General features: G+C 43.6%; 2 protein-coding genes across 2 annotated transcripts; both read right to left on the bottom strand.

Moving 5' to 3' along the window:
- Nucleotides 1–8,446: 8,446 nt before the first annotated feature.
- LOC138365897 (proteoglycan 4-like) lies at nt 8,447–10,825 on the bottom strand. Its single transcript, XM_069326607.1, has 2 exons — nt 9,923–10,825; nt 8,447–9,841 (listed from the first exon to the last, which is right to left on the bottom strand). Exons 1-2 carry the CDS (start codon nt 10,823–10,825, stop codon nt 8,447–8,449), a joined length of 2,298 nt encoding a protein of 765 aa, XP_069182708.1.
- A 954-nt stretch (nt 10,826–11,779) lies between these two features.
- Nucleotides 11,780–12,799, bottom strand: LOC138365896 (uncharacterized). The gene is made up of 2 exons (XM_069326605.1): nt 12,149–12,799; nt 11,780–12,004 (listed from the first exon to the last, which is right to left on the bottom strand). The coding sequence occupies exons 1-2, from the start codon at nt 12,797–12,799 to the stop codon at nt 11,780–11,782; spliced, it is 876 nt and encodes a 291-aa protein (XP_069182706.1).
- Nucleotides 12,800–13,034: the final 235 nt, after the last annotated feature.

The following is a 13,034-nucleotide window of genomic DNA, read 5'->3' as shown; positions in this document are numbered from 1 at the left end:
TGCGCTCAAGGGAGTACAGATTTAGGCTTTTAGTCGGTCCCAATAGTTTAGATGTTTTACTGAGTGGATTCTAGCAGTAAAGGATCTCTGCACGCTCTCCAGGTCAGCAATTGCTCCAGCTTTGAAAGGTGCTGTCATTGTGCAGCAGTACTCCACTCTAGAGAGCACAAGCGTTTTGAAAAGTATTTTTTGTTTTGTATGTTTTGAATGATTTGTTTATGAATGTATGTTTTGAATGTTTGAATTTTGAAAAGTACGTTTTGAAAAGTACCCCTCCTGCTGTGACTAGTTCTACAACTGGTAAAGGTGATATTAAAAAACGGACCAGATGTTCTGAGAGGAAATGATTAAGCACTGTGACAGGTTTGGGAGGGTTGTCACCGGATGTTGTGGTGACGCTTCGGAGGAAGAAGCAAGGGGTAATGCCCCAAACGGCTCATTACTCTCCCATCCTCAGGTTGGCAAGTGTGTGTAATAGCAGGCATCTGAGTTTGTACCGATGGAGACCTGACAATCTTCCGTTTGTGTTTTTTAGTTTTGAGTCTCCAAATCTACTGGTGTGTTTGTGGACTGAGTCTCTTGTCTTCAAATGATCAGAAATAATAGTACTATAGCCTTTAGCTCTAGTATTTTATCAAGGGTATAGTATTTTATCAATTCACCTCATTCTTTGGGGCACACGTGAGGAACACAAATGCGAACAAGCCTGAATGGTCCCCAGGCATATATGCAACTAAAAACTCACACCCCAGAAGTACCACGAACACATACTGCCAGGAGCGCTCTGCAACTGGTGTACAGGACACCTTAACGACTCGACCATCATGATCAAACAAAGATGATGGTAGCCGAGGCTATTTCCCCATCACTCCGCCAGCGCTCTGATGGTAATCTTGGGCATAGTATTTAATCAAATCACCTCATTCTTTGGGGCACACGTGAGGAACACAAATGCAAACAAGCCTGAATGGTCCCCAGGCATATGCAAGCGAAAACTCACACCCCAGAAGTGAGTTCAACTAGGCGAACCCAACTTGGAGAGTACAGCGAGACGAGCCCAACTAGAAAAGTACAACTAGGCGAGCGCAACTAGGTGAGCCCAAATAGGCTCAAGACAAGCGATTAGTACATCTAGTACATCTAGACAAGCGACACTAGGAAATTACAACTAAGTTAGCACACACACAGACACAGACACACACACACACACACACACACACACACACACCCACACACACACGATGCCAAAATTATGAGAAGGATTAAGACAGAAGAGGTCTGTTGAGGCTTCAAGAAGACCTAGACAAACTGAAGGAATGGTCGAACAAATGGTTGTTAGAGTTTAACCCAACCAAATGTAATGTAATGAAGATAGGTGTAGGGAGCAGGAGGCCAAATACAAGGTATCATCTGGGAGAGGAAATTCTTCAGGAGTCAGAGAAAGAAAAAGACTTGGGAGTTAATATCACGCCAGACCTGTCTCCTGCAGCCCATATCAAGAGGATAACATCAGCGGCATTTGCCAGGCTGGCCAACATACGAACGGCATTCAGAAACTTGTGTAAAAAATCATTCAGAACTTTGTATACAACATATGTCAGGCCAATCCTGGAGTATGCAGCCCCAGCATGGAGTCCATATCTAGTCAAGGATAAGACTTAAATGGAAAAGGTTCAAAGGTTTGCCACCAGACTAGTACCCGAGCTGAGAGGTATGAGCTACGAGGAGAGACTACGGGAATTAAACCTCACTTTGCTGGAAGAGAGAAGAGTTAGGGGGGGACATGATCACCACATCCAAGATTCTCAAGGGAATTGATAGGGTAGATAAAGACAGGCTATTTAACACAAGGGGCACACGCACTAGGGGACACAGGTGGAAACTGAGCGCCCAAATGAGCCACAGAGATATTAGAAAGAACTTTTTTAGTGTCAGAGTGGTTGACAAATAAAATGCATTAGGAGGTGATGTAGTGGAGGCTGACTCCATACACAGTTTCAAGTGTAGATATGATAGAGCCCAATAGGCTCAGGAATCTGTACATCTGTTGGTTGACGGTTGAGAGGCGGGACCAAAGAGCCGGAGCTCAACCCCGCTTACACAACTAGGTGAGTACAACTAGGTGAGTACACACACACACACACACACACACACACACACACACACACACACACATTCCATTCACTACAAACGATAAGAAAGTGTTTGAGGAACTGAATAAGAAATTCCAGGATGTCTTCAACTGAGAGCAAGGAGAAATTCCAGAGATAAGAGAGTGAATAGTTAACCAGGAACCCCTGGAAGAGTTTGAGATTACCAGCGGGGAAGAAAGGAAGTTGTTACTAGAGTTGGATGGGACAAAGGCTATAGGCCCAGATGGAATCTCCCCGTGGATACTAAAGGAATGAACAGAAGCACTGTGCTTTCCACTCTCCATAGTGTATAACAAATCAGAAATTTGGAAAGCAGCTAATGTAGTCCCAATATATAAGAAAGGAGGATAGACAGGAGGCACAGAATACAGGTCAGTGTTCCTAACCTGCATACCATGCAAGCTGATGGAGAAAATTGTACAAAAAAAGCAAGTGGAACATCTGGAGTGAAGGAACTTTGTGACACAACACCACCATGGGTTCAGGGAATGCAAGTCATGCCTCACAGGATTAATTGAATTCTATGATCAGGCAACAAGAATCAGAGAAGAAAGAAAGGGGTGGGCAGACTGCATATTTTTGGATTGCCAGAAAGCCTTTGACACAGTTCCACACCAGAGACTAGTGCAAAAGCTAGAGATGCAGGCAGAGGTGCAAGGGAAGGTACTCCATTCGATAAGGGAGTACCTAAGTAACAGAAGACAATGAGTCACTGTGAGGGGTGAGGCCTCAGATTGGCGAGACGACCCCAGTGGAGTTCCGCAGGGTTCAGTCCTTGGACCCATACTGTTTCTTATATATGTAATGATCTTCTAGATGGTATAGAATCATTCCTCTCATTGTTTGCTGATGATGCAAAAATTATGATGACAATTATAAAGACGGAGGAAGATAGTATGAGGCTACAAGATTACCTAGACAGACTGAATGAATGGTCCAACAAACGGCTATTAAGGTTTAACCCGAGTAAATGTAAGGTAATGAAACTAGACAGTGGAAACAGGAGGCCAGACACAGGATACCGAATGGGGGAGGAAGTCCTTCATGAAACGGACAAAGTAAGATCTGGGAGTTGATATCACACTAAACCTGTCTCAGGAAGGCCATATCAAAAGAATAACATCTGAAGCGTTTGTGAGGCTGACTAACATCAGAACTGCCTTCAGGAATCTGTGAAAGGAATCATTCAGAATTTTGTATACCAAATACGTAAGACCAATCCTGGAGTATGCGGTCCCAGCATGGAGCCCGTACCTTGTCAAGCACAAGGCGAAGCTAGAAAAAGTTCAGAGGTATGCCACTAGGCTAGTCCTGGATCTAAGTGGCATGAGTAACGAGGAAAGGCTGCGGGAAATGCACCTCACGACACTAGAAGACAGAAGAGTAAGGGGACACATGTGTGGGAAAAACCTGCCAGGAATTAATATGAGAGGAGACTACCGTGGACTTGGACTGTACTAAATTAAAATTTACTGTCTGCAAATTAATTCAACTAAAGTCTCTAGCTACTGTCGTAAATCCTAGCTCCTCTTTTCCTAATGACAGATTGTGGGCTGTAAGGGGCAGGAGGGGTGAATGAATTAGTTGATTGAAGTTCCACTCCACCTGCAGACAAGTATCTCACATTAACTTGTATTTTTTATACATGGATAAGATTTTAATAAATTCAGTTCTATGACTGAACACTGGTTCTGTTTAAAGCAGGGATTTAAACATATACATATTCCAGCCTAGCACCACAATTATTAGCAGCCAATTATTCTTATATTAATAACACAACAATTTAAATTGCAGAAGTATGATATTAAATGACCTTAAATGTAGTCTAAGTACTATTAACTAATTACTAAAAATTATATACAATTAGATAAACTTATATGATAAATTAAAGATAACTGAGCAAGCAATTGTTAAATTAATTTATATTTTCAAGAATATATATATATATATATATATATATATATATATATATATATATATATATATATATATATATATATATATATATATATATATATATATATTCAAATTATATGAAGAGGTTCAGTCAGCCAAGGGACACTCATGAGATTTTGTTTACCTCGCGGGGTGTCTTTATGCTTGGAAAAATATTCAGCTGCTGCACTACAACAATAATAAATACTCACTGAAATATGAGCGTTGCCTCTCTCTGTAACCAACAGACAGACTTATTGGATATATTAAAGTTATACAAGCATACAATTGGCCAATTAATACACTAATAACATTCAATATACTTATCTGAATGCCGTGTGCCTTTCTGACAAGTGTGCTAGACTTTGTAACTCTCTTGTCAAGTTTAGGCACGATATTTTATATCACAGCATTGCTGTATGGTGTTCTAGTGGCTTTGCTACTTGATTGTCCTTAATTGCGTTTGCTATAGAATGATAGGTGATGATACAGTGGAGGTGGAGACAATGTCACTTTGTGTGCTCCACTCTACACTTATTAAATATGATTTAGGAATTTTTCCTTGTAGATATATTGTCCAGGTACTCCCCCAGTTCTAGAGAGTAATCACTGGTGATAAAGATAATTTGATAAGGTGTCCTGAGATAATTAATGTTCACTAAGCACTGTGACACATGTTCACTGTTTGTAAACACATGCGTTGTCCCTGAGGCGCCCCCATCGGTCGCCTCATTCCTGAGATGGCTCCTCCCTCTCCCTTGAGAGGGGTAGCTTTCAATGAATATTGATTGATTATTTTTACTGTCTACACATATGATTGAGATAAAATGTGATTATAATATAATTACATATAAGATATAAAGATTATAAGTAGTACTGGATAGTACTATTGATTCTTATTAAGGATTCAATTTAACCCCTACCGGAAATCGATTCAATTGTTCCAATAGTTTTTTTAATTAGGAAATCCTTCTAGAAGCTTCTGGATCCTTGAGATATCATGCACAAAGCCATGTAGGCACCTATAGGGCCCTATGGTGTACGTGATCATAGGTGGCAGTCTTGTATGATCCAGATATAATGAATCTATAGTGATTCTGATATTATTCTGTTATGATTTTGATATGATATAGAAATAATACATTTCTTAGATAATAATATAGATATAGTAGGTAAAATTTCCCACAACATGATCACTACCTACAAAATTCTCAGAGGAATTGACAGGGTAGATAGAGATAATGTGTTAACTTGGGTGGTACGTGAACAATGGAACACAGGTGGAAACTAAGTGCCCAAATGAGCCACAGGGACGTTAGAAAGAACTTTTTCAGTGTCAGAGTAGTTAACAGATGGAATGCATTAGGCAGCTCAACCCCTGCAAGCACAAATAGGTGAGTACATATATATGTACAATTCATCCCCTATCACCCAAACATCTGTCCAATCCATCCTCTCTCAATTATATATCTGTACAATCTATCCTCTCTCATATATATATATGTATATATATATATATATATTATATATATATATATATATATATATATATATATATATATATCTGTACAATCCATCCCCGCTCACCCTATATATCTACACAATCCATCCCTCTCTCACCCATATATCTGTACAATCCATCCCCCTCTCACCCATACATCGGTGCAATCCATCCCCTCTCACCCATATATCTGTATAATACATCCCATCTCACCCATATATCTGTACAGTCCATCCTCCTCTCACCCATATATCTGTATAGTCTATTCCTCTCTCACCAATACTATCTGTACAATGCACTCCTTTTCACCAATGTATCTATACAATGCATTTCATCTCTCAAATTTTGTATAACTATCCCCCTCTCTCCCATATGTGATCAAACCATGCCCTTTCACTCAAATGTCTATACAATCTAAGTACTCTCACCCATATCCCCTCTCATCCATATATCAGTATAATCATCTTCCTCTCTCCCTGGTATATATATAATTCTTTACCTCTCGTCTATATACCTTTAAAATATATCCCCTCTTATCTATATATCTTTAAAATCTATCCCCTTTCACCTATATATCTGAACAATTAATTCCCTCTCAATCATATATAGAAACACTCCACCCCTTTCTCTTACTCATATATATAGAGAGAATTTATTACTCAGACACTACAACACAAGAATAAAGTAGCCCCGAGAAGGCCAAATTACTGGTTAGTACCAGGTTCTCACCCAGCCGCTTTCAGTATATATCCAGCCTACTTCCAAACTTGTATCAACTTAATTTGTTTTAAGTCTGATATGTTTCAGTTTTGGCTAGATTTTTTTTAAGCCATTTAAAATATCCGATGTTGTTAAGTTTCAACACATTTGTTTATTAATGTAATGGCAATCTTAGACCTAGAGTTTAACTAATGTAAATTTAGATAAAGTCCGTGGGAGAGACTGACACAAGAATACGAATAGACAAACACAAGAACTGGGAGAGACTGACACAATAATCTGGAGCGACTGACCCAAGAATCAGGAGAGACAGACACAAGATTTGGGAGTAATTGACACAAGAATCTGGAGAGACTGACATGAGAATCTGGAAACTGACACATAAATGGACAAGAGGAATATATAAGCAGTCATAATACAACAACCCGTTCTCGCAAATTTAATAAGTCAATATTGACTTATTAGTTACGTGCATAGGTGACATACTAAACATAATAGTTTCCCTTGAAAAGCTTCATAGAAAATACCGACCTTACCTAACCTACTTAGTATGTTAAAATAAGCATCTTATACCTTCGTAATTACAATTGTTACTTAACCTATTAAAGGTATAGGTTAGCTAATAATTGTAATTACGAAGCAATAAGATGTTTATCTTAACATACTAAGTAGGTTAGGTAAGGTCGGTGTTTTCTATTAAGCTTTTCAAGGGAAACTATTATGTTAAGTATGTCACCTATGCACATATTTAATAAGTCAATATTGACTTATTAAATTTGCGAGAACGGGTTGAATACAATCAGGGGTGTTTTTGTATACTGCGTAAAATGACCAATGTATATTTTCTTAGTATATAATAAAAATAATAATAATAAAGATAGTACTGACATGGGTAATATTTACTTTAGGATAACAAAGGTTCAACAGTGTTAAAGTAATCAAGACGCATCTAACAATGTATTACTAAATGTTTTCCTGTTATCTTTAGTTCAATTCATCAGTCAATACTAGGAAATAACTAATGAAAAACATTAATTTTTTAAATCTTTACTAATTGTAATATTAATACCGAATATATTTAAAGTTATACAAAAATATATAAATTTTATTGGCGAGCTGGTTGTGCAAGGATGGAAGGTGATGGATGCTGATGTCGTCTTGATCTGAGGTCGTCTACCTCTGAGCTCGTCAGCCTTTCAGGAGGTTAACCTTTAAGGTCGTCTGCTTCTAGGGTCGTCCGCCTCTGAAGTCGTCTGCCTCCGAAATCATCTGCCTCTAAAGTTGTCTGCCTCTGAGATCGTCTGCCTCTGTGGACGTCAGTCTTTGAGGTCGTTACCTCTGAGGTCGTCTTCCTCTGAGGTCGTTACCTCAAAGACTGTTAAGTTAACCTTTAAGATCGTCCGCCTCTAAGGTCGTCTTCCTCTGAGGTCGTCTGCCTCTGAGATCGTCTACCTGGCATTTGCCTCTGAGATCGTATGACACTAAGGTTGTCTGCTTCTGAGGTCGTCTCCTGCAGGACGGACATCGCCGGGGCAGAGGTTGGCACGGCAACAAGGAGAGACAAATATAATAGTTCACGACTACTTATTCTGAAGAGCAAAAATTTATGTTCCGAGCCACCGACATCTTGCACCACCACAACACATTCACACACAAAAAATTAGAATTTTAGCATAAAGTTTATTTAGTAGAAAACTGTTATATTTAACAGTTTTGACATGTACAGAAGGTCGGGTGCTGACACCGTCAGGAGTAGCGGAGATCCTGGGACTCGGAGCCTCACTTGAGTCACCACAACACACCAGAGAACACATTGGGGGTGGTATAAAGCAACTGAAGTGTGAGGGCCACGGCCGGACGTTACATTAACAGTAACCCCATAATTTCTTAAATATGAAATTAATATTTATATTAATTATCTTAAATGAATTTCAGGGAAGAAATTAACACTACAGCGGTGAGTCTACAAATCACTACAACTGTCAATTATGTCAGCATTTTTTCCAAAATTAATATTTATAAGACAATGAAGGCGTTTTCACTAATGAAACAAGGAAGCATGATAGCTGAAGATTGCTTTGTGTCTAAACTTTCTGAATTGTGGACACTGCTTTTATGATAACCAAAAAGATCGAGATTAATCACTGTCATCACTGCAGTATTGATCAAGATTTTCGGAGTTAAGCAAGAGATGGGACACGAACCATGGTTCAATACGACCACCTCTCATTATCTCAGCTTCCATGATCGAGCCTAGATGTTCTTCAGCTAGTGTTGTGGGTGTTATGGGTGTTGTAGATGCGTGGTGGGTGTTGTGCGTGTTATTGGTGTTATAGGTGTTGTGTGAGTTGTGGGTGGATGACGCTTCTCTATAGTGGACAGGTGGCACTGCTCTAGAGTGGACGGGTGACACTTCCCTATTCTTGGCAGCAGACACTGTTTTTGAGTGGACGGGTGACACTTCCGTATTCTTGGCAGGAGACACTGTCCAATAGTGGACGGGTGGCACTTCTGTATTTTGGACTGGAGACACTGTCCTAGTGTGGACGGATAGCACATCTGTATGCTTAGAAGGAGACACTGTCTCTGAGTGGACGGGCGACACTTCTGTATTTTGAGCTCGAGGCTCTACCATACAGTGGACGGGAGGCAATTCTCTCTTTTGAGTAAGAGGCACTGTCGTAGAGTGGACGGGTGGCACTTCTGTATCGTGGACGGCTGGTACTCGCATAGACTGAACATAAGACACTTCTGGATACTGGACAGCTGATACTGGCCTATACTGGACGTGTGGAACATTTGTATAGTGGACAGGAGGCACTGGCGTACGGTTGACAGACGCCCCTTGTGAATGGCGGACAGGAGTCGCCGGTGAACAGTGGACGGGAACCATTGTTGAGTGATTGACGGAAGCCTTCGGTGCACAACGTGAGTATGGCTTTAGTCTTCGGGGTGGGTTAGGCACTGTCTTATTGTGTTCATGAGGGACTCTCATGTGGAGCTCTTGAGTTACTGTCATTTGGGGCTCTTGAGACACCGTCATTTGGGGCTCTTGAGGCACCGTCATTTGGGGCTCTTGTGGCACTGTTATGTGGAGCTCTTGTGGCACTGTCATGTGGGGCTCTTGATCCACTGTCATGTGGAGTTCTTGTGGCACTGCCATGTGAAGCTCTTGAGGCATTGTCATTTGGGGTTCTTGAGGCACTCTCTTGTGGGGCTCTTGAGGCACCGTCATTTGGGGCTCCTGAGGCACTGTCCTGTGGGGCTCTTGAGGCACTCTCTTGTGGGGTTCTTGAGGCACTCTCTTGTGGGGCTCTTGAGGCACTGTCATTTGGGGCTCCTGAGGCACTGTCCTGTGGGGCTCTTGAGGCACTCTCTTGTGGGGCTCTTGAGGCACCGTCATTTGGGGCTCTTGAGGCACTCTCATTCGGGGCTCTTGAAGTACTGTCCTGTGGGGCTCTTGAGGCACTTTCATGAGGGGCTCTTGAGGCACTGTCATGTGGTGATCCTGAGGCACTGACATGTGGTGATCCTGAGGCACTGTCATGTGGTGATCCTGAGGCACTGTTATGTGGTGATCCTGAGGCACTGTCATGTGGTGATCCTGAGGCACTGTCATGTGGTGATCCTGAGGCACTGTCATGTGGTGATCCTGAGGCACTGTCATGTGGTGATCCTGAGGCACTGTTATGCGAGGCTCTCGTGGCACTGTCATTTGGGGCTCTTGTGGCAATGTCATGTGGGGCTCTTGAGTCGCTGTCATGTAGGGCTCTTGAGTCACTGTCATATGGGGATCCTGAGGCACTGTTATGTGGGGCTTTTGAGGCACTGTCATGTGACGCATTTGAGGCACTGTCATGTGAGGCACTGTCATGCGGGGCTTTTGAGGCACTGTCATGTGAGGTATTTGAGGCACTGTCATGTCGGGCTTTTGAGGTATTGTCATGCGGGGCTTTTGAGGCACTGTCATTTGGTGATCCTGAGACACGATCAAGTGCGGATTTTTAGGCACTGTCATGTAAGGCTCTTGAGGCACTGTCATCTGGAAATTTTGGAGCACTGTCATGTGGGACTTTTGAGAACCTGTCACGTGGGGCTCTGTTGGCACTGTCATGTGGGGCTCGTGAGGTATTGCTATATGGCATTCTTGAGGCACTGTCATATTGCGTTCCTGAGGCACTGTCATATTGCGTTCTTGAGGCACTGTCATATTGCGTTCCTGAGGCACTGTCATATTGCGTTCTTGAGGCACTCTAATATTGCGTTCCTGAGGCACTCTAATATTGCGTTCTTGAGGCACTGTCATATGATGTACTTTTGGCACTGTCATATGATGTACTTTTGGCACTGTCATAACGCTGGCGGGGAGCTCTGGCTTATGTTGGTCATGGTTAACTGATGAATATTTAGCTTGTGACACAGGTGTGTAGCAGACCTGAGGCACTACAGTGTACTGGACCGGAGGCCCTGTTGAATGATGGATGGCAGGCACCGGTGTATGCTGGAAGGGAGGCATCGGTGTATGCTGGAAGGGAGGCACCGGTGTATGCTGGAAGGGAGGCACCGGTGTATGCTGGAAGGGAGTCACCGGGGTATGCTGGAAGGGAGGCACCAGTGTATGCTGGAAGGGAGTCACCGGTGTATGCTGGAAGGGAGTCACCGGTGTATGCTGGAAGGGAGTCACCGGTGTATGCTGGAAGGGAGTCACCGGTGTATGCTGGAAGGGAGGCACCGGTGTATGCTGGAAGGGAGGCACCGGTGTATGCTGGAAGGGAGTCACCGGGGTATGCTGGAAGGGAGTCACCAGTGTATGCTGGAAGGGAGTCACCGGTGTATGCTGGAAGGGAGTCACCGGTGTATGCTGGAAGGGAGTCACCGGTGTATGCTGGAAGGGAGGCACTGGTGTATGCTGGAAGGGAGGCACTGGCGTGTGCTGGATGGGAGGGACCGGTGTATACGCTGCAGTATAATGGACGGATGAAGATGGTGTATAGTGTGTGGGGTCACTGAGGTATGGCAGGCGTGGGGCACTTGTGTATAGTCGGTGTTGATCATCGCTGTATACTGGGGGGAAGCCAGTGTTTTATAATGTATGGGTAGTAATGGCGTAATATAGTTTGTGGGTGCTTGTGTTTGATTGGTGAGAGCCACTGTTGTATAGTGAGTGGGAGGTCCCGATGTATGGGAAGAAGGAGATAATACTAACGTGTTGTACTTGGGCCTTTTGGGTTGGGTAGAGGGGACAGGAGGCTTAGGTAATATTTGTCTGAGTTGATTGTGGATGGCTGGGGGAGGTTGACGAGGGACGGCAGGCCAACTTGTTAACGGCCCCAGTGTGGACACTTGTGACGGTCTAGTAGTAGGCGGAGCCGGTGTAGACAGGTGAGACGGTCTAGTAGTAGGCGGAGCCGGCGTAGACAGGTGAGACGGTCTAGTAGTAGGCGGAGCCGGTGTAGACAGGTGAGACGGTCTAGTAGTAGGCGGAGCCGCGTAGACAGGTGAGACGGTCTAGTAGTAGGCGGAGCCGGTGTAGACAGGTGAGACGGGCCAGTGGTAGGCGGAGCCGGTGTAGACAGGTGAGACGGCCAGTGGTAGGCGGCGGCGGCGATGTGAACACTTGAGACAGGCTGGGAGGTACATTCAATATCCTGCTTGGTCTGAAAGTATCGTTACGAAGAATGTAGAGAACTTGTACCTGGTCACGATTCAACATATTTACAGAGAAAATATATTCAACATAAGCAGTCAAGATCTATGGAAAGCTGATAACAATACAGTTAACAGTTACATTCTAGAAATTATATACATCATTAAGAAATACTTTTGGTAATTGACTTACTTGTTGAACGCTGGATGTCGAGCAGGAAGAGGAGGTGCCTGCTGCTGTTGACTTGTTGAGCCAGCCAGGAAGAGATGCCTGCTGCTGTTGACTTGTGGAGGCAGCAGGAGGAGGTGCCTGCTGCTGTTGACTTGTGGAGGCAGCAGGAAGAGGTGCCTGCTGCTGTTGACTTGTGGAGGCAGCAGAAGGAAGTGCCTGCTGCAGTTGACTTGTGGAGGCAGCAGGAAGAGTGCCTGCTGCTGTTGACTTGTGGAGGCAGCAGGAAGAGGTGCCTGCTGCTGTTGACTTGTGGAGGGCAGCAGAAGGAAGTGCCTGCTGCTGTTGACTTGTGGAAGTAGCAGCAGGAGGTGCCTGCTGCTGTTGACTTGTGGAGGCAGCAGGAAGAGGTGCCTGCTGCTGTTGACTTGTGAGGCAGCAGGAAGAGGTGCCTGCTGCTGTTGACTTGTGGAGGCAGCAGGAAGAGGTGCCTGCTGCTGTTGACTTGTGGAGGCTGCAGCATGAGGAAAAGCCAGACGAAAACGTCGTCGGAATCCTTGGTTGAAGGTTTCTGGAGCAACTATGATGAGACGACTGCGGTGAAGCAGGTCTCCAACTCGCTTCCTCACACGAGATAAAGGCACGTCTCTTATGCAGGAGGGCGGACCGTTTCATGAGCTCATTCACTGCCTCATGTGTAGACACACAAACCTGTAAATATCGTTCTTGTATAAACCCATATTCTGTACTATTAATTCCCGTGGTCGTTCACACACAGCAATAAAGAATTCCTACAAGAAACAAACGGGACCACACTCCTTGATCAGCACACACTCTTAACTTACAGGTGTCTAAACAGTCTAATTAATTTGTCACTCAGAAGGTCTAAGTGTAAACATTCCGAGAGTTC

Source organism: Procambarus clarkii, chromosome 18 (genome assembly GCF_040958095.1).
Source record: "Procambarus clarkii isolate CNS0578487 chromosome 18, FALCON_Pclarkii_2.0, whole genome shotgun sequence".
In the NCBI taxonomy this organism is placed as follows: domain Eukaryota; kingdom Metazoa; phylum Arthropoda; class Malacostraca; order Decapoda; family Cambaridae; genus Procambarus; species Procambarus clarkii.
The sequence above is the reverse complement of the archived record's forward strand: the minus strand, read 5'-3'. Positions and strand labels throughout refer to the sequence as shown.

Bases quoted from the DNA above. Each gene is read 5' to 3' on its own strand.
- LOC138365896 (XM_069326605.1), bottom strand. From the start codon at position 12,799: ATGAAACGGTCCGCCCTCCTGCATAAGAGACGTGCCTTTATCTCGTGT. The intron at 12,005-12,148 runs GTAAGTCAATTA...AATCGTGACCAG, and splicing joins CGACATCCAGCGTTCAACAA to GTACAAGTTCTCTACATTCT.
- LOC138365897 (XM_069326607.1), bottom strand. From the start codon at position 10,825: ATGCCTCCCTTCCAGCATACACCGGTGCCTGCCATCCATCATTCAACA. The intron at 9,842-9,922 runs GTGCCTCAGGAT...ACAGTGCCTCAG, and splicing joins CTCAGGATCACCACATGACA to GATCACCACATGTCAGTGCC.